The following is a 24,515-nucleotide window of genomic DNA, read 5'->3' on the forward strand; positions in this document are numbered from 1 at the left end:
CCTTATCTGTGTTCAATTTTGTGTCTGAACAGTGGTACCACTTTTACTGCTGATATGCCATTGTGGAAAGGGCGTCAAAGGCTTTACCCCCATACCTGGCACCATAGAGATGCTGCATCCTTGGAATAATGAAGGAGCGCCACCTGAAGACAAGGTCAGTGGATCAGATGTCAATAAGACTTGTCTTCTTTTTGGGTTTTAAAGGGGCCTAGGGAAGTGTTTCTTACATTTTTGGTAGAGTGAGTAAAGTGATCACTATGGATTTCACTTATATGCCTTTGTTAAGCAAAGGGTTCAAATGACAGTGTATTTTGTGTTTGTTGCTGGGGCAGAACTGAGATGGTTTTACTCTGTTGTGACACTTCCCATGCTATAGAGAATGCAGAGCAAGGTTCAGAAAGAGCAAATGTGCTAGAGATCTAAGTCTTTTGTCCCAGCATTAAATGGGCAGTTTTCACAACCAGGAACTGCTTCATTTACATTCCCCTCAATACACAGGGTTTGCAGAGGTAACCCACAACCCCCATGACGGTTGTAAAATGTTGCAAAGCCCACTTTCCCAACAACTTCATAGCCATATCCCTTTGTCTATTGCATCTTCACCCTGTACCTCTCATCACCGTCTGTTATGAGCACCATTTCTAATAGGATAGAATTTAGCATCAAGTGGCAGAGAACTCAGAATTCAGTGGCTTAAACATAAAGTGGGCAGTCCAAGGTCAACATATTGATGATTCCTCCACAGTGTGGTCCCTGGCTCCCTCTTCCTTGTTTTTCCTCCATGGTTGAGTTCTATTCCCATGCTGTCCTCATGTGTCAGTGCTAGCTACGTAGCTGCCATCCCTACATTCTAACCAGCAAATGGGAGAAAAGTAAAGAATGCTCTTTAAGCACACTTCCCAGAACTTGCCTACACCATTTCTGCTTAATTCACATTGGCCACACTACCTTAGTCAGGTGGCTTAATCAGAGGCTTGGAAATAGTCTTTATTTTGGGTGGCCATGGATCCAGGTAAAAACAAAATTGAAAATTCTATAACTATAGAAGGTATCAAACTGCAGAGGAAGGTTGGAATGCCATTGGTACACATAGAGTGAAGAAGCTGAGACCCTATGTAACTGTTTGGGCCTTGTTTCCTCTGCGGGTTATATCCAGCTATAAAACAAGAAGCTAGAAGAAAGAAGATCTTCATAAGACTTACATAAGTTATTCAACCCAAAAGATTTTTTCTAATTGGCCTCAGTGGAAATAGCTTATACCTTCCTATGCCTACTTGGCTTAGATCCTTCTACCAAGGATGAAGGAGTCCCCTCCATCTTCCTGACTCAGTTCTCAGTGTTTCCTCTCACAGGTGGTACCATCATTTCTGCCAGTGGATCAAAAGGACAGTCTAGCAGGAAGAAATGGAGTAGGAGGTATGGCCAAGGAAGCCACCATGAAAGAAAGTAGCTCTGGTTCCTTTGCCAAAGGTCAGCGTGAGATGTCTGAGCTGGATGGAAGGTGGGAAGAACACAGAAGCCTGCTTTCTGTTAGAGCTACCCAGGTTACAGGGGCCACAGGGGCTATCATAAGCAAGGAAACCATGAAGAACACAAGAGCCACAGGGGCTTCCAGAGACGTGGCCGGAGCTCAGACAGCTGCTGTTGCACTGAATGAAGAATTCTTAAGAAATTATTTCACTGATGTAAGGATTGGTTTTATGTATTGGGGGGTGGGGGACATTTATATGTAAATGTAATATTATTAGGGTAATCATTGCCTTGGATCCAAATGAGACTTTGAGGTTTTTTTTCTTTTTTCAGGGAATACTTATAGGCAATAAGGAAAGAGAAATGGGACCCACTAAATCAGTTGGTGTTAGCTAAATTATGCTGCGATAACAAGTGAACCCACGATCTTAGTTCTCACATAGGCATATTTCTTACTTACAGTTATGTTTTTGCCAGTCAGCTCAGCTCTGTCCTGCTTCATGATGTCTTCATTCCAAGATGCTCTGAGAGAGCAAATCAGACCTGGGAAGCTGCCATCCTTGTGGCCCAGAGAAAAGAGCAAGGCAGAACCAGGCAATGGCTCTTAAAGCCTCCAGCTTTATCCACTCACATTTCATTGACCAAAGCAAGTTACGTGACCAAGACAGATGTCAGTGGGTCAGAAAGTTCTATCCCCGCAGTAGCAGACTTGGTAGGGATGAGCCCTGCAGGAGAGACAGAGAATATATAACCTAAAAAATACAATCTGTTAAGTCCATTTAAATTTTACCTTATTTATGAGAGTACTTGGCTTTGCTATTCTGAGGGTCTACCAAGAAGTGATGAGAAAAGTTGCAGGAAGATGATCAGATGCAGTAAGGAAGCTTGTGCTAGAATTAGGAATTAGAAGCAGGACTGAAAATAAAAGTATGATGTAGAGGTCAGGCACAGTGGCTCATGCCTTTGATCCCAGCACTATGGGAGGCCAAGGCAGGCTGATCACTTGAGCCCAGAAGTTCAAGACCAGTTTGGGCAACATGGTGAAATCCTCACTCTCCAAAAATACAAAATATTAGCCAGGCATCCTGGCACACACCTATAGTCACAGCTACTCAGGCGCTGAGGCAGGAGGATCACTTGAGCCTGGGAAGCCAAGGATCCAGTGAGCTGTGATCATACCACTGCACTCCAGCCTGGGCAACAGAAACTCTGTCTAAAAATAATGATAATAACAGAGATAAGTATACTTCAGAACAAGGATTATTACCAGGAATAATGAGGGATAGTTCAAAATGAAAAATGGGCCAATTCATCAGGACGTCTGAAACTCCTAAGTATGTCAGAACCTAATAACAAATTATTAAAACTTAAAGCAAAAACAGAACTGATAGGGAAATAGACAAATTCATAATTATAGTTGGAGAGTTCAACCTGTTCTATCAGTAAATGAAAGAACGAGTAGACAGGAATCAGTAAGCATATAGAAAACTTAGTATTATCAAGCAAATGGATCTCGTTGATACTGACAGAGCACTCTATGCAACAGAAGCAGAATACACATGCTTTTTGATATAGACTATATTCTAGAACATAAAATAAATGTAAATAACTTTGAAAGAACTGCAGTCATACAATGTACTTCAATGACAAAAAAAAATAAAACCAGAGATCAGTAACAAAGTAATATATAAAATATACTCAAATATTTATAAATACACATGACTGCAAATGAAATTACACTTTATGAAAATTTGTGGGGTACTACTAAAGTGGTGTTTGAAGGGAAATTGTAGCAAAAATGGTTATATTAGAAGATGGGTCTCACATCAGTGACCTAAGCTTATACCTTCAAAAGTTAGAAGAGCAAATTAAACTCAAAACAAGCAGAAATAAGGTAATAATGAATTTTAGAGCAGAAATCAATGAAATACTTAGCAAAAAGTAATAGGAAAAAAAACACTGAAACCAATCTCATTATTTAAAGAGGTCAATAAAATTGATAAACCTTTTACCAGACTAGGATATTAAAAGAATAAACACAAACTATGGATATCAGAAATGAAATAAAAAACATTACTACAGATCCTACAGACATAGTCATAATAATTTTTTTTTAAAAAGTGGGACTGGGTGGTTTTCTTGAGAACCTTGTGCTCCCATGAGAATGGGCAGAGTCGGAATATAAGGGCATCTGAAGGGCCCTAGGGAGTAGTAAGGGGAGGGGCTTCCACTGAGGAAACCAAGTTGCTTCTGTCCCCTGTCTTCTAAATTTGCAAATTATTAGTGTGCTTTCCCACTTTCTGCTCCTTTCCACCCTCCCTTCTTTCATACCGTCTTTCACCCACCTCCAAGCATAGCTTAACAGGGATGTGGTTGGTGTCAAGGAAAACCACATCTTGGCCTTTGCTGTCTCACTGCCAAGCTCAGTTCTAGGGTCCTATTTGTTTTATTTTGATAGGTTTTCCCTCTCCACTCGAATCCTGCTCTAGTCATTTTTGGTTATGGATGTATGTACTAACTTTTGATTTACAAGTAATTTCAAAGTTATCCAAAAATTTGCAAGAATAGTAGAAATTCTGAACCCAATTATTAACATTTTGCCACATTTGCTATTTGCTTTTCCATTCTCTCTCTCTCTCACTGACACACATTCACACTCTTTCTCTTACATCACTCTAGTACAGTCAACAAATGTAGAACTTTACCATTGACACAGAAGCTTCCTATGCTACATTTCAGTATGGCCAACTATCACACTTTAATAGCAATTTTGTTTTTTCAGGATCTTGCATTCCATTAAGTTGTCCTGACACTTTAGTCTTCTTTAATCTGAAACAGTCCTCTTCTCTGCCTTTCTGTGTTTTCCCTGATATTAATATTTTTTAAGAATACAGGCCAGTTGTGTCACAGGATCTCTCTCAATTTGTGTTTCCCTGAGAGCTCTTTGTAATCCACTTCACATTACTGCATTTTCAACAGGAATATCATCTCTTTTTTTCAATGAATTTGTATTGCTAATTATTTGTTTTGTGTTTGTTTCATTTTGTTTTCATTTTAGAAAGCGGCCTCTTACACTGAGGAAGATGAAAATCACATAGCCAAAGATTGCCTTCTGGTTTATTCTCAGGAAGAAACCGAATCTCTGAATGCTTCTATTGGCTGTTGCAGTTTTATTGAAGGAGAGCTAGATGACCGCTTCTTAGATGACTTGGGACTTAAATTCAAGACACTAGCTGAAGTTTGCCTGGATCAAAAAATAGATATAGATATGGAAATTGAGCAGAGGCAAAAACCTGCCACAGAAACAAGTATGAACACAGCTTCACGTTCACTCTATGAGCAAACTATGGTTAATTCAGAGAATGCCTCCTCTGGCAGTAGCTTCCCGGTTCCAAAATCTTTGCAAGAAGCAAATGCAGAGAAAGTATCTCAGGAAATAGTCACTGAAAGATCCGTGTCTTCTAGGCAGGCTCAAACGGTATCTACACCTCTTCCTGACCCAGTGACTTCTGGTAATATGATGGCCACAGAAGCTTCCTATGCCACAGGTTCCACTATGCCACCAAGCACTGTGATCCTGGGTTCTAGACAGCCACAGAGCCTTATTGTGACAGAGAGGGTGTATGCTCCAGCTTCTACCTTGGTAGATCAGCCTTATGCTAATGAAGGTACAGTTGTGGTCACTGAAAGAGTAATACAGCCTCATGGGGGTGGATCAAATCCTCTGGAAGGCACCCAGCATCTGCAAGATGCACATTATGTCATGGTGAGGGAAAGAGAGAGTTTCCTTGCCCCCAGCTCAGGTGTGCAGCCCACTCTGGCCGTGCCTAATTTAGCAGTGGGACAGAATGTGACAGTGACAGAAAGAGTTCTAGCACCTGCTTCCACTCTGCAATCCAGTTATCTGATTCCCACTGAAAACTCAGTGAAGGCTAGGAACACCATGGTGTCTGGAGCTGGAGTCCCTGGCCCCCTGCCAGATTTTGGTTTAGAGGAATCTGGTCATTCTAATTCTACCATAACCACATCTTCCACCAGAGTCACCAAACATAGCACTGTACAGCATTCTTACTCCTAAACAGCATTCAGCCACAAACTGACCCAGAATTTAATTAGCAGTCACGAATTTCATGTTTCCAGTGTACCTGATTTTTCATGAGCTTTACAGACACAGAGACACACACACATTGAGCTTTAGATTTTTCTCAGCCACTGAGATACAAAGGACCACACTGCCTCTGCTTCCAGGAGTGTATTTTAGAAATGCTCCATGATTTACTGAGGACATAGAGATGATGCTGCTTCTTAGGTGCCTTTAGTGAGCTATGCACACAATCCTGACAAAGCAAGATACAGTCAATTTGGCTTCTGAGAACTTACCAAATTAACAGAGTATCCAGTTCATCCTCCGTCCAGTAAAGCAACCCAGGAAACTGATTGGGTCTCTTTGCCTACCACATTAACATTTAACGTTGATATTCTGTATTCTGTACTTTATTGCATGTAGCAGATTTTCCACACCTCATTAATCCAAAGATATAAGCATAGTCTGGGCACCAGTTTTGGTTTTCCTTAAGACTTGAACCCTTTTCATCTGTGTGCGATTCATTAAATTTTAGAACACTGATGATAAGAATACACACTGTTATGTTTCTGTACACATGACTCTGTGTTATGTGTGTGCACGTACATACTGTATAGTCTTAAAAATAGCATTATACCTCTTGTCTCAACTGCCATGAAAATGTTGAACACTCCAAATTCAGTTGAATAATCCAAAGCAAAATTTTGAAATATAAAATAATTTTACTTTTTATAGTAGTCGTATACTTTTAAAAAAACAACCTCAGGATAGATTATCTTCTAAACAGCTGCAATTCAGTGCAGCTGCATTAACCAGCCTTGTTTTCTAGTTGTGTAGGAGCCATTCACTGCTGTGTATCCTCAGTGCCTAACGTGGGTGCCAAATAATTGTGGAAGTACACTGAATTGTACAGACCATTGTTTTTTGTTTACAATTGCCAAAAATCTCAAAAAGGTCCTATATTTCTGTAATTCTGTCGTTGAAATTATGATTTTATTTTGATCTCTCAGTTGTTGACTGGCCGGGTGTGACTTACTCAATATTATATTATAAAAACCTCAATTAACTGACTTGATTTTGCACAACATGCTTGCCTTTCTTTTCTATAAGTTAATTTTTTTACAAATTATTTGGGTTACTTAGCTCCTAAATAGGTTATATTTTATTGCTCCTAGAAATAATATTTCAAGATATATGTGCATTATCAGTAATAATTTATATAAATATTTCCCACAACGCAATAATTTTCAAAGTCTAATTTCTTGGCTGAAGATATTTTGCTAGGGAAGTGCCTTTAAAATTTTTCAGACTTTAATAAAATTGTTGAATGGTGTTATGCAAAGGATTTGTACAGTGTGCTCCCACTAACTGTGTATAGATCAGGGCACGTATTTTTAGAGATCTGCGTCTATAGCTTAAATGGAGGTTACTCTTTCATGATCTAGAATTGTTTACTCTCTACCTATAATTGTTGTTTCTTTTATTAGTATTATTGTAGACTTACTAACAGTTTGATTTTGCCAAGTATGCAACAGGAATATGACTAGTATGTGACAATGTAAATATCACCTATGTACTCAAAGCAAACAAAAGTTGGTCTTAAGCTTCCTCCTTGAACAGCCTCGGAAACCTAACCTGCCCTTTGTAGCATAATCACATTTTCTAAATGATTTTCTTTGCTCCTGAAAAAGTGATTTGTATTAGTTTTACATTTGCTTTTTGGGGAGAGATTATATTTGTATGTGTGTCATCGTAAAATATTTAAATAAAAAGACTACCTTTAGAGTGACCCTTCCCTATGTGTTTTTATTTCTCTATTGTATTTTACAAGGAATAAAGCTCAGTTGTTAGGGAGAGTGCCCTAAAGGCAGGTATTCTTGGACTTTGTTATTTAATTAGATCTGCTTGAAATAAATAAAGTTATTGGTTATCTAAAATTCAAATTTATCTGGGTACTCAGCATTTTCATTTTCCAACTCTGGCAACCTTGTTCCTAAGGAATTAAAGATTGCATTCTGCCCAGAGTAACACTGGAGAAATCTGTTGGGTTCGGCCGGAGGCTAGTATATCTAACCCAAGGAGAATCAATCTACCAATATTTGAGAGGCTTAATTGCTTGTCATAGTTTACAAGGGAAAAGATCAGAGTTGCTGCTGTCAGAGTAGAAAAGAAATCTTTTTCTTCTAGGTTCCCAGCTGGGCTCTGTAACAAACACAGATTAACAAAAGAAAAACAGACATTAGTCTATTAACATGTGTATCTCGAGTAACTGGGATGAGTAGCTCAAAGGGGTGGTTAGAACTTGGGTGTAAAATGTTAAAAGAAGAGCTTTAAACAAATTAAATCTAACAGTTTAATCAGGCAAAGGATGATTCACAAAATTGGGCTGCCCTGGAAGTAGAAACAGTTCAGAGAACTCTGTTCTGCAATGTGGGCAGGCAGTATTTATAGACAGAAAATGGAAGTGAGGTCGGGAAACCACTTAATTGGTTACAGCTGAGCCTTCACCTTATTTGGAGGTGGGCTGATCAGTTGGCAGCCAGTAACTGGGTGAACTCAGTTGCTGTAATTGATTGACAGCTATGTGTTACAAAAGGGCACTTCTAAGTTAGGCTGTCAGTTCATTTACGTACCAGGCTAGGTTGCAGTTCGTCATGTGGGGACTCAAGGTATGGAGGCAGCCTCAGGCCAAAATTTAGTTTAATTCAACAATATACCAACTTGGGCTAAAACAAAGGAAAGGGGATTGGGGGCTTCTGGGCAGGGGAAACAAATGAATGGAAGGTGACCAGGAAAAGTCTGGTAAGCTTGGGTAAGATTTGTTGTACAGATTTAAGTCAACATCCTTGTCATTTATAGTCTTCCCTGTGTCTGGTACAGAGGGAGACAACCTTACAAATGGATATTTCCTTTATAAATGTAAATTCCTTTACAAACAATAAACTTACCTTCTGTCTTCAGAGCTTTTCCTACGTCTGTTGTTTCTCAAAATAATCCTTACACTAAAAAAATATTTTGTGGGGTGTAGCATATTCTAGTCTACACTGCTGGTAAACTGGAATGTCTCATGAATGAAGATTTCACAACACTGGCGCATCAGGACACCCTAAAGCATGAAGACTGTTTTATTCCTGTGACTTCAGTTACCGCTCCAATCAGCTAATTCCGGCTGATCTCCACAGACCATATTCTAATCACCACCACATCAAAAAGTCTACAATAGTACGTTGCTAACCAAACATCACCTAAAAATGAGACATTTCAGGTCATTAAATCTGGCTTACTTAATGGACAAAAATTTCTTAGTTTCATTATATGTTTCATTTTAATCTTCTATATCGTTCCCAATTACTTTGTCTACTTTTTCTATTAATGACTGAGAGAACGGTGTTGAAGTCTCCCAAGTGTGGCTTTGCCTATTCCCAAGTGTGGCTTTGCCTATTTCCCCCTTTAATTTTTTTTGTTTTTGCTTCCTGTGTTTTGAAACTTTTTGCCTGTATTATTAGGTACAAACACATTTAAGATTACTGTGTTCCTGAAGAACTGATCTTTTTATCATTATGAAATGCCTCTTCATCTCTGTTTATAACTGCTAATTACTTATAGCCTAAAGCTGCCTGCTTATAGTCTTTTTTTTTTTTTTTTTTTTTGAGACGGAATTTTGCTCTTGTTGCCCAGGCTGGAGTGCAATGGCACAATCTCGGCTCGCTGCAACCTTTACCTCCTGGGTTCAAGCAAGTTTCCTGCCTCAGCCTCCCGAGTAGCTGAGATTACAGGCATGTGCCACTATGCCCGGCTAATTTTGTATTCTTAGTCGAGATGGGGGTTTCTCTATGTTGGCCAAACTGGTCTCAAACTTGCTACCTCAGGTGATCGTCCACCTCAGCCTCCCAAAGCGCTGGAATTACAGGCATGTGCCACCACACCCGGCCCTCCTTACCAATTTTGTTTGACCTGAAGGTTTCTCCGTACTTAGTGAACTGTAACCTAATGGGATGTGTAAACATATTATAACCTACTCTTGTCTCAGGCAATCACAGCCACAATACTTCAACCACTCACAGGTGGCCAACTGTGCAAACTGCATTCAGATAAAGCAAACCCTGAGCTGTAACCAGTCCCGCTATTTCTATACCTCACTTCCTTTTTCTATCCATAAATCCTCTGTGGCCACGTGGCAGCACCAGCATGGTTCTGCATCCACTCTGGTTTAGGGGCTGCCCAATCTGTGAATTGTTTTTTGCTTGATTAAAGTTTGTAAAATATATTTATTTATTTATCTATTTATTTATTTTTATTTTGGAGATGAAGTCTCACTCTGTCACCCAGACTGGAGTGCAGTGTTGGGATCTTGGCTCACTGCAACCTCTGCCTCCCGGGCTCAAGTGATTCTCCTGCCCCAGCCCCCCAAGTAGCTAGGATTACAGGCACATGCCACCACACCAGACTAATTTTTGTATTATTATTATTATTTTTTTTAGTAGAGATAAGGTTTCCTTATGTTGCCCAGGCTGGTCGCGAACTCCTGGCCTCAAGTGATCCACCTGCCTCAGCCTCCCAAACTCCTGGGATTACAGGTATGAGCCACCACACCCAGCCAACTTTGTAAAATTTAATTTGTCTGAAGTGTCTCTTTTACCATATTCTTTGTCCTGAAATCCACTTTATCTAGCATTAATACAGTCTTCTATGGTTATTGCTTCTGTGGTATATCTTTTTGATCCTTTTGCTGGCCACCTGTCTGTGCCTTTATAGTATATTTTGTAAACAATATACAGGTAGGTTTTGCCTTTTCCCATTTTGACATTTCTGACTTTTAATGGAAGGTTTTGCAGCAATTATTTATGTGGATAAGTTTAAGCTTCCATCTCGGTATTTGTTTTCTCCTTGTCCATCTGGGTTTTCGTTGGTTTTTTTTTTTTTCTCCACTCTTGTTTCCTGACTTCTTTTGTGTACCGCATGTTTTAGGATTCCACTGTAGCGCCTCTACTGACCTTTCCCCTACACCCCCATGTGTTTACTTTTTAATTGGTTGCTCTTGTTGAGGAAATATAACAAGATTTCCTGCCAACCTAAGGAACCTATCCACAAAGTAAAAGAGAAAGAAAGCAGTTTTATTATTGACTAAGCATTAAACCTGGAAGGCGAGGCACATCATAGGTAGCTCCTAAAGAAATTGCAAAGACAAAAAGTTCTTGCTTTTTATATAGCTATTTAGAACATACCTGTTCACAAGATAAACTATACCCTGCCCTCAAGTGAGAGGTTTGTCATACATAGCTCGTCTTAAATTCACCTGGTAATTGAGGGGGCTATTGTGTTTGCTAATTGCCTTTATTTAAAGAAATAATAAAAATTCTTAGATCTCTCTGACAGGTAGCTAGTTAGGATTTGGAGCCAGCACCCATGGAGATGGGAAGATGGGGTGCTAGCTTCTTTGATGTTAACATTTCAAAGAGATAGCCCCAGGTCCTTCAGAAAGACATCCCTGCTTATAAAGCTGGCAAAGGAGAAAGAGAAATAATTAGCAACCACAAGTTTTTTAAACTAGATGCTCTAAGAAAAGAGATGAGAGACAGGGAGGGAAGGTTTTCCTTTGTTTGCACCAGGGAAAATTTCATTTTTTCCGTTTAGATTTGTACTTACATTCTAGGGCTATGCTTTATGTGGCAAGCAGCTGCCAACTGGATAGCACAAATGTAGAACATTTCTATCATTGTGTAAAGATTTGGGGGGGACTTTAGAGTGAAACCAGCTTTACAAAAATGATAACAATTAGAAAATTACAAGAATGAAACAGATCTGATCTAACGAACCCCTACCTTGCCTTTAGCCTCCAAACTGCATCTGGTCATTCCCGGGCTTGGGCTAAGCTAACTCTGGGAGAAAATTAGGTTAAGAGCCTTTCCCTAAAACTAAACCACCTTATAAAACTAATGAAAGGCCACCAGGTTAGAGGGACGAAAGGGGTTTGTAGTCTGCTAAGGTATTGTGATATAGCTGGCCTAGAATTAGAACCTGTATAATGCCATTTTTTTAAAAGAACAGTGCTGTTTCCATTCTCACAATGACTGCTAACCTTGGCTTTTGTAAATTGCTAGATCATTTGCAGGATGCAAAGAGAGGTAAAGCTGCATACCTCCTTTTATCTATCAGAATTGCTGGCCTTTGTTTCCCAGAGTAGGCACCCCAAGATCATTCCATCCTGGCGCCAAGCAACTGAAAATCTATGGATCCCACCCCTACCCAGACGATGTGTAAACGAATGCTAATCTTAGCATCTGTGAACTCCTTAAATGACAATCAGAATAGTCCTCTGGCCCTCGAAATGTCCAGAACCCCCTCACCCTCATCTCCGCCCAGAAGCTGATTTGAATCCACTGGCCCTCGGAATGTCTGAAGCCCCTCACCCCATCCTCTCCCCTCACCCCCGAGGCGATTTTACGGGTATAAAAGGTCTTGTCACCCTCTTTTACGGGGCCACGGGTTGGAGAGACGTGAGTCCTCCGTGGTCGCCGGCAATAAACCCTGCAATTTGGCATACTTTTGTTCTGGTGTTGACTTTCTGTGCTAAGTTCAATGCAACATTTTGGAGGTCCCACCGAGATATTATTTTTCATCACCAGACAAAAGCCATTTCAGAGTCTCGCCTGGGTGGCTGCTCCCACCTCGGAAGCCTCTAGGGGAGGCGCCCCCTGAGCTGTCTCAGGGCCCCGGAGGGCCACTGCGGAGGAGCGCCCACCCGGCCGACATTCGCCCAAAATTCTCCAGGGTCCTAAAAGCCTCCGGAGGTAGGTTGGTTTGGAATCTGGGAAGCGGTTCAAGGGAAAGGGCCTGTGTCGGGGGACTGACGAGTCACTGCAACTCTGACCTGGCAAGCCTCACCGAGACGTCGCTTGAGGCTTCTGGTGGCTGGCATAGTGGGTGCCAGCCTTTTGGTGGCTGTCATAGTGGGTGGCAGCCTTCTGGTAGCTGGTACAGTGGGTACCAGCGTCGAGCAGCTGGTATAGTAGATATCAGCTTCTGGTAGTTGGCATAGTGGGTGTCAACATTAGATTGTTTTCCGTAGCCTCTGTGTGAGTGAGAGAGTGTGTGAGTATCTATGTAGTCCCACGGCTGAAAAGCTACGGGATTTGAGTGGGCCTCCACCCGCGGTTCCACGGGAACGTCATAAGGCATAACGGTGATTCACCTCAGAGCTGTCCTACTCGGACTTCCATCCTGAGGTGACCAGGCTCGGGGATTATACGAGTACACCTTAGTCAAGACGTTCCTGAAATACCCCTCCGGGGGCGTGGCCGGGCAGGCAACTGAGTGGTCTCCTCTGGGAGGCTCCCATCCCTTGTTCGTCACTCCTTCATGTGGTTCTGTCTCGCTTGTAAATTTGTTAGTTTTATTAGACTTTTGCTAGCGGACATACACTGGTTCAGACCATCTTCCCTTGAGGTAGGAGATATATTACAGTGGTTGACGAACCACTGGATGCAGGGAACTTTCATTGATTATACCCCTGCAGAGATTACTCTCTTCTCCTTCTTTCTCATCTTCTTCTTCTATCACTGAGGCCTCATTCTTTCTTTCTCCGCCATGTGGCAGATAGTCTTAACTTTAGTTGTTTTTATTCTCTTCCTTGTTATGATCATTGTGGCCTGTAAATTCTCCCAGCCACCTCCACCGGGAAAGGAGTACTTTTGCCCCTGCTGGGTCTGAGTCCATGTCAGGAAGGCAGTTGTGCCCTCGGCACCTCGGAAGCAGTTTCTTTGGAGTTGTAGGAAACAAAGTCCTAGACCAGGGTCTACGAGAGCTCTTTGTCAGATTGGGATGGAAAACTGGTAACTGCCTATTCTGCCAGAAAAGTGTCCAATGTTGTTATGGGCAGTGCCCGGTGGTGTATCACAGGGAGGCATACTGGCATCATCCCAATTGTTGGGAATTTGGGTGCCATAAACCACTAAAGACAGATTGGCAACTCTTTTGCTCACTGTATGAATTGTGGTGGGTACAAAATACACACCCAGTTGACCTGTTAGTTCATCTCTTTTGCCATATCCCCACTTTTCCACGGGCTTTGGATAGGAGAGCCTATAATCGGGAGAATTATGCCCAAGCAGCAGTAAACCTCCATAGAGCTTATTCTCGCCAGCTGTGGTTTGGGGAGAAAGAGACCGCCACCGTACCCTGGCCCTTATCCCCTGTTCCTTTGGATAGGACTAGAGACAGACCCACCAATTCAATTGTCTGGTCCTTGCAGGACCTGGCTGCGGAGGCCTTACTAAAACCTGCTTTAGAGAGAGCAAAATTTGAGTTGGAGGTTTTCCAAAATTGGCTATACCACAGAAAAAGAAAGACACGAGTAGTAAGCAAGAGTTGCAAAGGAAAGGAAAAGAAAACAAGTGAGAGGAAATAGGGAGAGAGAGGGAGACAGGAATTAAATGCTTTTCAGGGTCCCTGCGTAAAGGTGAGAAAAAAAAAAAAAAAAAAGGTTGCGGGCGGGGAACTCACAGTCAGCCCAGCAGCGGCTTGGAGCTCAGTTTAAACTGACACAAAAAGCATTTTTTTCTTTTTCTCCTCTGCCAGCTGCCAGCCACACCCGGCTTTCAGGCAGGACACACTGCCTCAGAGTGTAGCATTTGCATCTAAAGAACCGGCTTTAAGAAAAGCTTTTTCTAACTCTTAGCAGTGCAAATTATTTGTTAGCACAGCAATTAAAATTAGGGGGGGGCCACAAGCTACAAAATTGTTAGTTTAAGTCCTAAATAAAGCCAGTCTTAATTAGTAAAATTTCCCAAGAAAAAAAATTTAAAACTGAGAGAAAAAAGAGGGACGAAATGGGCTCATCTCAGTCCCGACCATGCACCCCGCTCCGATGCATGATGGAAAACTTTAAATTAGGATTCTCTGGCCAGTATGGTGTTAAACTAACCCCACAGAGGCTTCAAACCCTCTGTGAGTTAGAGTGGCCAGCCTTTGGAGTAGGCTGGCCAGATACGGGGACATATGACCCCAAGATAACTCAGGCTGTCTGGAACATCGTGTCAGGGTCCCCAGGCCACCCTGATCAATTTCCATACATTGATCAATGGTTGAGGCTGAACCAGCACCCCCCTCCTTGGCTTGAAAAATGTATAAAGCGTGCTGGACTTCAGGTTATGCTAGCAGGCCCAAAGAAGGGCCCCTCAGCGCCGGCTGTGCTTCCAGGCCCTGCAGAGGACCAAGAGTTGCCTCCACCATATTCTCGGCCTTCAGGGGTGGGGTCCCGACACCCCTCCCCGGACAGTACTAATGACCAGCCCTTGTCTCCTCTCCACACTCGAAGCGGGGCCCCACACCCGCCAGAGCTGTTGCCCCTCCGGGAGGCACCTCCCGCAGATGGCAGCAGCCGGGGCCGCCCTTTCTTTGTTCATATCCCCTTTTCCTCTAGTGACTTGTATAACTGGAAGGCTCAACACCCTCCATTTTCTGAAAAACCCCAGGCACTCACAGGGCTCCTGGAGTCAGTTTTACAAACCCACCGTCCAACCTGGGATGATTGTCAGCAGCTGCTCCTGGTGTTGTTTACCACGGAGGAAAGAAGTAGAATTAGACAAGAAGCCCATAAAGCAATACTTGGGACAGGGGGAGGGTCAGTACAAGACCGCCAGGAACAAATTAATGAACTTTTTCCTTCCACCAGGCCCCAGTGGGACCCAAACACCCCAGGGGGCATGCAGGCTTTGAACAATTTTCACCGGTACTTATTAGAGGGAATTAAGGGGGCAGCCCGAAAACCCACCAACCTCTCCAAGGTAGGGACCGTGACCCAGGGTCCACAGGAGCCTCCTGCCGCTTTCCTTGAGCGCCTACAGGATGCCTACCGCACCTACACCCCTATTGACCCTGAGGCCCCGGAGAATCAAAGGGCCATCAATCTGGCTTTTGTTTCCCAGTCAGCCCCAGACATCAAAAGAAAGTTACAAAAATTAGAGGGGTTCCAGGGAATGAATCTAACTCAGTTGTTAGAGATCGCCCAAAAAGTTTTTAACAATAGAGACACCTTAGAAGCCAAACAAGAAAAGAGAGTTACTAGGGCAGTAATAGCAGCTCTCCAGGAAACCTACACCTCCACTGGAGGTCAGGAAAACCGAGTTATATCAAGGGGACCAGAAATTCAGCAAAGAGGCCCTAGGAGACAGAGGCCCCAGTTGGGTCCTAACCAATGCGCATTCTGCCAAAGAGAGGGACACTGGAGGAAGGAATGTCCAGAAAGAAGGAGTCGAGGGGTAATACAGGAGAGACAGCCAAGGGCCATTTTCAGCTTGGAAACCCAGGACTGACAGACCCCGGGCTCTTATCAACTAAGCCCCCAGGAGCCCAGGGTCACTTTGAAAGTTGGGGGCACACCTGTCAGTTTCTTGGTCGATACTGGCGCGGCCCACTCGGTCCTTACTCAGCCGTTGGGACCTCTGTCCAACAGAAAAACAATTATTCAGGGAGCTACAGGAAAAACCACATCAAGCCCTTGGACCACCAACCGACTCGTTGATCTGGGCAATGGTACTGTCACCCACTCCTTTTTAGTTATCCCAGAGTGTCCATATCCACTCCTAGGACGGGATTTACTCCACAAACTTCAAGCAAGTATTTCTTTTTGCGAGAGTCAGGCTTGCCTCTCAATTCCTCCCCCCTTGACATCAGGGCCACCTCAGCAAATCCTCATCACCTGTGCTCTATCAGACGAGTATCTCTTGCAGGAAGCTTTATCCTCAGAAGCAGACCAACCGCCAACATCGGACCTCCTCCGCCAGTTTCAAGAAAAGGTACCTGGAGTATGGGCTGAGACAAATCCCCCTGGCTTGGCAAGTCACCGTACCCCGGTCATGGTCCAGCTATTGGCAACGGCAACTCCAGTCCAGGTACGACAATATCCCATGAGCCAGGAAGCTAGACGGGGAATTGCTCCACATATAACCAGACTTCTACAAGGAGGAATCCTTACTACCTGTAAGTCCCCCTGGAATACTCCCTTACTCCCCGTCTTAAAACCAGGCACAAAGGATTATCGACCTGTTCAGGACTTGAGGGAAGTAAACAAACGAGTGGAAACTGTTCATCCTACAGTTCCGAACCCATACACCCTCCTGAGTCTTTTGCCCCCGGACCACCTCCACTACACGGTCCTGGACCTAAAAGACGCATTCTTCTGTATACCGCTGGCTCCAGTCAGCCAGCCCTTATTTGCTTTTGAATGGACTGACCCAGACACGGGGGTTTCTGGGCAACTCACTTGGACGAGACTGCCGCAAGGTTTCAAAAATTCCCCTACGCTGTTTGATGAGGCATTGAGCCAAGACCTTGCAGCTTTCCGAGCTGAGTTCCCAGAATGTACCCTGCTCCAATACGTGGATGACTTACTCTTGGCTACAAAAACCCAGGAGGCTTGTAAAGAGACCACTCAGTCATTATTAAAAACCCTGCAGACTTTAGGGTACCAGGTCTCAGCTAAAAAGGCCCAACTCTGCCAGCCGAGAGTTACTTACCTGGGCTATATTATAGAGAATGGCAACCGGGCATTGGCACCCAGCCGAATCCAAGCAGTGCTGCAAATACCCACCCCCACTACGAAACGTCAAGTTCGAGAATTCCTTGGGGCAGTAGGATACTGCAGACTATGGATTTTGGGATTTGCTGAGATAGCCAAGCCCCTGTATGCCTGCACTGGAGGAAATCAGCCCTTGACATGGACAGAGGTAGAGCAACGGGCTTTTGACAAGCTCAAGACTGCCCTGACTGCGGCCCCTGCCCTGGCCTTGCCAGACATCTCTAAACCTTTCCAGTTGTTTGTGCATGAAAAACAGGGAGTCGCTAAGGGGGTGCTCACCCAAACTCTGGGACCCTGGTCCCGGCCAGTCGCCTACCTCTCAAAAAAACTTGACCCCGTAGCCTCCGGATGGCCAGCTTGCCTAAGAGCAGTAGCGGCCACAGCCTTATTAGTCAAGGAGGCGGACAAGCTGACTTTGGGGCAGGAGTTAAACTTAGTAGCTCCCCATGCAGTGGAGTCGCTACTCCGTGGAGCCCCGGGAAAATGGATGTCAAACGCCCGCATAGTTCAATATCAGGCCTTACTCTTGGATCAGCCCCGCATAAAGTTCTTAAAAACCACAGTTTTAAACCCTGCTACATTGCTACCTGACAGCAAGCCAGAGGAGCCCTTACATGACTGCCAACAGACAATAGACGTCCTCCACGCTGCGAGACCGGATCTCACTGACGTCCCCCTGCAGAACCCGGAAGAGGTACTGTATACAGATGGAAGCAGCTTCATGGTCAATGGAGTCAGGTACGCCGGGGCAGCTGTGGTTACCCTAGAGCGGGTTATCTGGGCCCAGGCTCTCCCACACGGGACCTCAGCCCAGAAGGCAGAACTCATAGCTCTAATAAAGGCCTTGAACTGGGCAGAGGGAAAAACTGTCAATATCTACACGGATAGTCGATATGCCTTTGCTACAGCCCATGTACATGGAGCCATTTATAAAGAAAGAGGGCTGCTTACCTCAGAGGGAAAAATCATAAAAAACAAAGAGGAAATCCTAGCCTTACTAGAAGCTATATGGAAACCTAAGGCAGTGGCATTAATACACTGCAAGGGACACCAGAAAGGAGATTCACCAGATGCAAGGGGAAATAGGGCAGCGGACCTGCAAGCCAGACAGGCTGCCTTGGGGCCGGTAAAACCTCTGACTCTTCTTGTGACTCTGCCGGCCCCAAACCTGCCTCCTACCCCGATATACTCGCCTGAGGAAGAAAACTTTGCTAAAGAACAGGGGGGACGGCAAGATTCCACAGGATGGTGGATTCTACCAGACACAAGGATTGTGCTCCCCGAGGCCCTAGGAAGGGTACTAGCTAAGGACATACATCAGGCTACCCACTTAGGGCAAACAAAACTAACTGAGCTGCTGAGGGCCAGATACTACATTCCACACTTATATGAGATTGTTAAGGAAACTTCTACTCGTTGTGACGTCTGTGCCAGAGTAAATCCAGGGGCCAGTAGGTCTAGTCAGACAGGGATAAGACTTAGGGGTACTAGCCCAGGGGAACACTGGGAAGTAGATTTTACAGAAATAAAGCCCCCAGCTTGTGGCTATAAATACCTCCTTGTGTTTGTAGACACTTTCTCTGGATGGGTCGAGGCTTTTCCTAGTAGGTCAGAAACCGCACTGGTAGTAACAAAGAGATTGCTACAGGACCTGGTTCCTCGGTTCGGCTTGCCCCTGACACTGGGATCAGATAATGGCCCCGCCTTTACGGCACAAGTTTCCCAGGGCCTGGCGAAGGCCCTGGGCATATCCTGGAAGCTACACTGTGCCTATCGCCCCCAGAGTTCTGGGCAGGTTGAAAGGATGAACCGGACCATCAAAGAGACTTTAACAAAATTTATCCTAGAGACCGGTGAAAACTGGGTCAACCTGCTTCCTTTTGTTCTCCTCCGTACCCGATGTACTCCCTATAAGAAAGGCTTTACTCCTTTTGAAATCATGTTTGGTAGGCCCCCTCCCTTACTCCCCAAACTTGCAGACACCATACAGGCGGAAATCCATAACCATACACTCCTTAAGTCCTTGCAGGCACTCCAGTCTGTCCAGTCCCAGGTGCACACACTCATCAGGGGAGCTCAACCTACCTCAGGGGACCTCACTGACCAGCCGGTACACCCCTTCCAGCCGGGCGACGAAGTCCTGATAAAGAGATTCACCACCTCCGGCCTGACTCCTCGATGGAAGGGACCCTACACCGTGATTCTGGTCACCCCCACGGCTGTCAAGGTGAACGGACTAACTGCCTGGATTCACCACTCACATGTCAAGACGGCCCCGCCGGATGCACAATGGAAAGTGACCTCAGCTTCAGCAGACCACCTAAAGCTAAGACTTTCGCGCTCCTCACAGTAACCTTCCTTGCCCCCCTGATTCATGGTGTAGCCCTTCGGAGAGGACCCCCCTTGACACCCACCTATTACCGATGGATCCTTACTGAAGGGGCCACTGGTGGATATGTTAGTTCTAAAACTGAAAGGGGATCCACCCTTATAAATGTAACCCTGGAATACATTCCCAGAAACCCCATAACCTTTTCCTTGGACCTTTGTGCCCTCTTGGGAGCTACTCTCAACCAGGGGGAAACAGGTGTCAGGAGAAAAAGGGCAGGCTTCGCTTGGGGAGGCAGAGTAACAGCCCTAGATGTAACAAAACCCGGGTGTGGAAATGTGGGGGCCGAAAAGCAGCTTCAGACAATAGGGCTATATCTATGCCCAGGGTCCACACCAGATAAGAGATGGAATTGTGGAAACTTAGATGAGTTCTTCTGCCCCTATTGGGGCTGTGAGTCTATCTCCACTATAACAGGATATACTACAAACAGAGACACTTTCATCTCGTTCACCCGAGACTCTCCCCCGAGCCCTTGCCACACCGGTTCTTGTAACCCACTCAAAATAACGGTCCTGTATCCAGATGGGAGATGGGCAACAGGGCGAACCTGGGGTCTTAGGGTATATATGAGTGGATGGGATAAGGGAAACATCTTTACCATCCAGCGTATACCATTGCCCAGAACTGACCGCCCAGTGGGACCCATTGCCGAGGTCCTAAGGCCCCCGGAAATCATCTCCAAGGTCCAGATAGCCCCCAGTCCTAGCCCTGTTACTCCCAATCTATCCCCCACTCCTAGCTCTGCTATATCCATTCCAAACCTGTTCACAGAAGCCCCCCCAGACATAGAAGGCTTGAACCTTCTAAACATGTTGTCCTCCACACACCACCTGCTCAACCAGACAAACCCAGATCTAGGAAAAGATTGCTGGCTATGCTTAAATCCACAGCCACCGTTTTACATAGGTCTAGCAGCCCAACCCGACATAGCCCCCTCAAACACCTCTTGTACTGAAAGGCAGTTCCACATAACACTAGGTGATCTAGAGGGAGAAGGCAGATGTTACCACTCCCCTAATTATAATCTCACCAGCTCCCCCTACCGACGTTTTTGCAAAAATACCCTCATTTTAAGTTATAGTCAAACAAGTTTTTACTACGCTGCCCCAGACTCGGTCTGGTTTGCCTGTACTTTTGGCCTCACGAGCTGTATTTCCACCTACCAGTTCAACAACTCCTCAAAACCCATTCTTTGTACCCCCGTGTATATATTACCCCGGGTAAATGTTTACAGTGGGCCCCAAGGTGAAATTCTCATAGCACCTGATACAGACAGACGTTGGAAACGGGCCCCCATAATTGTACCCCTATTAGTGGGACTTGGAATAGCAGGATCCACCGCTATAGGAATCTCTGCCTTAGTCACTGGGGACCAAAATTTCAAAGCTCTTTCACACCAAATAGATGCAGATATTACCCATCTGGAAAATTCCATCACCAAATTAGCTGAACAAGTGGATTCCTTGGCTGAAATGGTATTACAAAATAGAAGGGGGTTAGACTTATTGTTCTTGAAGGAAGGGGGACTGTGTGCGGCTCTCGGTGAGCAATGTTGCTTCTATGCAAATAACTCTGGAGTTATCCGAGACAGCCTTGCTATGGTTAGGAAAAACTTAGAAACAAGAAAACACCTCAGAGAGGCCTCAGGAAATTGGTACCAAAAACTGTTCTCTTGGTCCCCCTGGCTGACATCCTTGCTCACTGGCTTAGCAGGTCCTTTAATGTTAGTGATCCTAGGGTTGACATTTGGACCATGCCTTTTAAACATGCTCCGCAAGTTTATCCAAGAAAGAATAGATTCGGTAAAATTAATGGTTCTAAGATCTAACTATGGGCCCCTGTGTCAAGAAGAAGACACCTATTAAAGATTTAATACATGATTATAAGAACAGGGGGGAATGTGATATAGCTGGCCTAGAATTAGAACCTGTATAATGCCATTTTTTTAAAAGAACAGTGCTGTTTCCATTCTCACAATGACTGCTAACCTTGGCTTTTGTAAATTGCTAGATCATTTGCAGGATGCAAAGAGAGGTAAAGCTGCATACCTCCTTTTATCTATCAGAATTGCTGGCCTTTGTTTCCCAGAGTAGGCACCCCAAGATCATTCCATCCTGGCGCCAAGCAACTGAAAATCTATGGATCCCACCCCTACCCAGACGATGTGTAAACGAATGCTAATCTTAGCATCTGTGAACTCCTTAAATGACAATCAGAATAGTCCTCTGGCCCTCGAAATGTCCAGAACCCCCTCACCCTCATCTCCGCCCAGAAGCTGATTTGAATCCACTGGCCCTCGGAATGTCTGAAGCCCCTCACCCCATCCTCTCCCCTCACCCCCGAGGCGATTTTACGGGTATAAAAGGTCTTGTCACCCTCTTTTACGGGGCCACGGGTTGGAGAGACGTGAGTCCTCCGTGGTCGCCGGCAATAAACCCTGCAATTTGGCATACTTTTGTTCTGGTGTTGACTTTCTGTGCTAAGTTCAATGCAACAGTATAGGTATAAACAATTCCCATCCATGATTCCAAAAGTCACAAGATTGGCAACTTCCCCAATTACTCCAACAGATAACATTATTATTATAAAACATAAGATTGGCCTTTTGAGTTGTCCTTTCAGGCTTTTGCATTTTTGATAACTGGATACCCATGACTCTTGGCTCAACTGCTTCTGTGGCCCCAATCCTGTACCAGACTTGGTGCACTAGGACCATTTTCCACACCCCTATGTTCGTGTCTCCAACCAATCAGCAGCACCCATTCCCAACTCTCCTTGAAAAACTCTAGCCTACAAATTTTCAGGGATATTGATTTGATAACAATCTCCCATGTGGTATGGCTGGTCCATGTCAATTAAACTCTTTCTTTATTGTAATGTCATGGTCTCAGTAAATTGGCTCTGTCTGTGTAGTGGCAGGAAAAACCCACTGGGTGATCACAATAATTCTGGAAATTACAACATGCATCTTTAATTTATCACGGTCAACCTTCAAATGTTCTACTACTTCACAAATGATATACATGAACCTTGAGCTTTCACTTGGTGGATCTGGCTATGCCATTCAATCTCTGACTTTCTACCCACCTGCTAATCAAGAAGCTATCAGCATTGTCTCTGTCCCCCACACCTTCCATCATACCCCCGCCCCACTGGCTATAATGCATTATTGGCATGATATGATACATACAGTGTCAAGTCCATCCTTGGATGGGAATGGACTCACATTGCTTCACAGATCACAAAAACCCCCAACCAGATTGAAAAAATGTGATGAGGAATGTGTGTCTCTGCTAAAAATCCAGATGTGCCCTGGGCCGGATATTTTCCATTTGCCTCTTCATCCTCACTCTCTGCCCTTCTTCACTCTGCTCTGAGACCCAGGAGCTTACCTTTTATGGATGTTTCAATGGGCACTGCTTGCTGCCTCTGGCTTCTAGATGGGCTTGGCCAGCCTTGGCTAGAGATAGGTGAGAAAGAGAAAAAGGTCAGGGCATCTCTTCCCCTGCCTCCCTCTGTCATGTGTCTCACTATTAGAGCAGCTCCCTCTCTGAGTTCCCGGACCCACTCTCTCTCCTTGTTCCTTTAGGCCTATTAGTAGTGGTTGCCTCCTCCTCAATTATTACCAGACTTGAAACTGTCCCCAGGATTAACAAGGATTGCATGCTGAGTTCTGGACAGAAATATATTTGTAATTAAGCATTAATCAGGCTACACTTTGGCCCACTTCCTTGTTGCTAAAAGTCAGGTAGCACCAGGTACTGACCATTTGCATTCCTATTGTTCCTATAGATCGGATCTCTGAAATTAGGGTCCTGAGACAGTTGAAGAATTCATTTGCATCCCCCATAGTTCATACTGACAGTAGATATTGAGATAATAGAAGGCAGGAATGTGCCTTTTTGATGTTTGTCATTTCATACTTAATTCCAGTATCAATCAATAAAAGAAATAGTTGGTGATTTAACATATAGATGGCCAGTCATAGGAAGAATGGTGAACCGAGGTGGGAGGAATTTACCTGCCTCAGAGAAGAAGGGTTTTTGGTACCTTCAAGCAGGACAATTGCAAAAATCCAAACAAAAATTTCAGACTGGTTTTCTAAACCTGTGCATGATTCATTTAACGGGCAATATTTAATCTGCTGCATCCCAAGCCCAAGTGAGTTCTCATTGTTAAGTCTGAATCAATGGATTCTCGGTGGGTTTGAGGGATTCTGAGGAAAACTACAGAGGTTTTAGTGCAGGACATGATCCATTTGCAATGGTTCAAAATCTCTTTCTTTCAGTTCGTATATTCTGGTTACTCAGATTGTTGGAGATTCTACTCACTGTATTAAAGATCTGTTTTATTCTTCTTTCTTTTTACCCGAGGCTATACCTTAAGACATACCCTGGATGTTCCCCTGCCCCTCATCAACTGCTTTCAGCTTCTTCTAGCAGGAAGTTTGGTTTTGCAAAGCCCTCTTGGGTTGTACCCTTCTAAAGTAACCTCAAGTTTGTCATTCTCAGCCTCTCCAAGGACCCCATCTATTATTTTCCTAGTTTACATGGGTTCTTTTTCAAAGAAAAACACTGGGTTGGGGTACTTCAATGAAAGAAGTAGGAAAACACACAAAATACAAGCATCTTAAATGCTTCTAGATATAACTCACCTAGATGGAACCAGTCTGAGTTGGCTTAGCAGTAAATTACGTGTGCGCTCACGTAGTAATGATCCGCAAGTGTCTATACTTGGAGATCCTCTGGACTACAGAAATAAAATGGCACAGCAGAAGAGCTGTCGCATAACTATGAGTGTTATATGCTTTATGGCCACAAGATGGCACTATGCATGCAGTAAAAGGGGCAAAGTCACTATCAAAGGTAGAAGGGAAAAACATTAAACCATTTTCTAAGTTCGTCAGCAACGCAAACTTGCAAAGGCCAGTACCTCCCTTCACTAACTGTGACCCTCTTGGATAAAGTGTGATATGCTTCAGAGCTGCCTGA

The 24,515-nt window shown here is 44.2% G+C and overlaps 1 protein-coding gene and 1 long non-coding RNA gene across 3 annotated transcripts in view; one reads left to right on the forward strand and one right to left on the reverse strand.

Annotated features, from left to right (window-relative positions):
- Positions 1-7,343, forward strand: part of DSG2 (desmoglein 2) — a 46,215-nt gene extending 38,872 nt beyond the window's left edge. For both annotated transcript variants that reach the window (XM_078347931.1, XM_008979652.5), the window contains 3 exons: positions 33-154; positions 1,353-1,685; positions 4,529-7,343. In XM_078347931.1, coding sequence (XP_078204057.1) covers positions 33-154; positions 1,353-1,685; positions 4,529-5,548 — 1,475 coding nt within the window. In that variant the 3' untranslated portion in view covers positions 5,549-7,343. The remainder of the gene's footprint in view (positions 1-32; positions 155-1,352; positions 1,686-4,528) is intronic.
- On the reverse strand, positions 965-24,277 carry LOC144579037 (uncharacterized). The gene is made up of 6 exons (XR_013525826.1): positions 24,231-24,277; positions 22,917-22,984; positions 8,503-8,799; positions 4,544-4,714; positions 1,931-2,222; positions 965-1,156 (listed from the first exon to the last, which is right to left on the reverse strand). It is a non-coding gene; the product is annotated as an uncharacterized LOC144579037 (long non-coding RNA).
- Between the last annotated feature and the right edge of the window lie 238 nt (positions 24,278-24,515).

This window comes from Callithrix jacchus, chromosome 13 (assembly GCF_049354715.1).
Source record: "Callithrix jacchus isolate 240 chromosome 13, calJac240_pri, whole genome shotgun sequence".
Classification (NCBI taxonomy): Eukaryota; Metazoa; Chordata; class Mammalia; order Primates; family Cebidae; genus Callithrix; species Callithrix jacchus.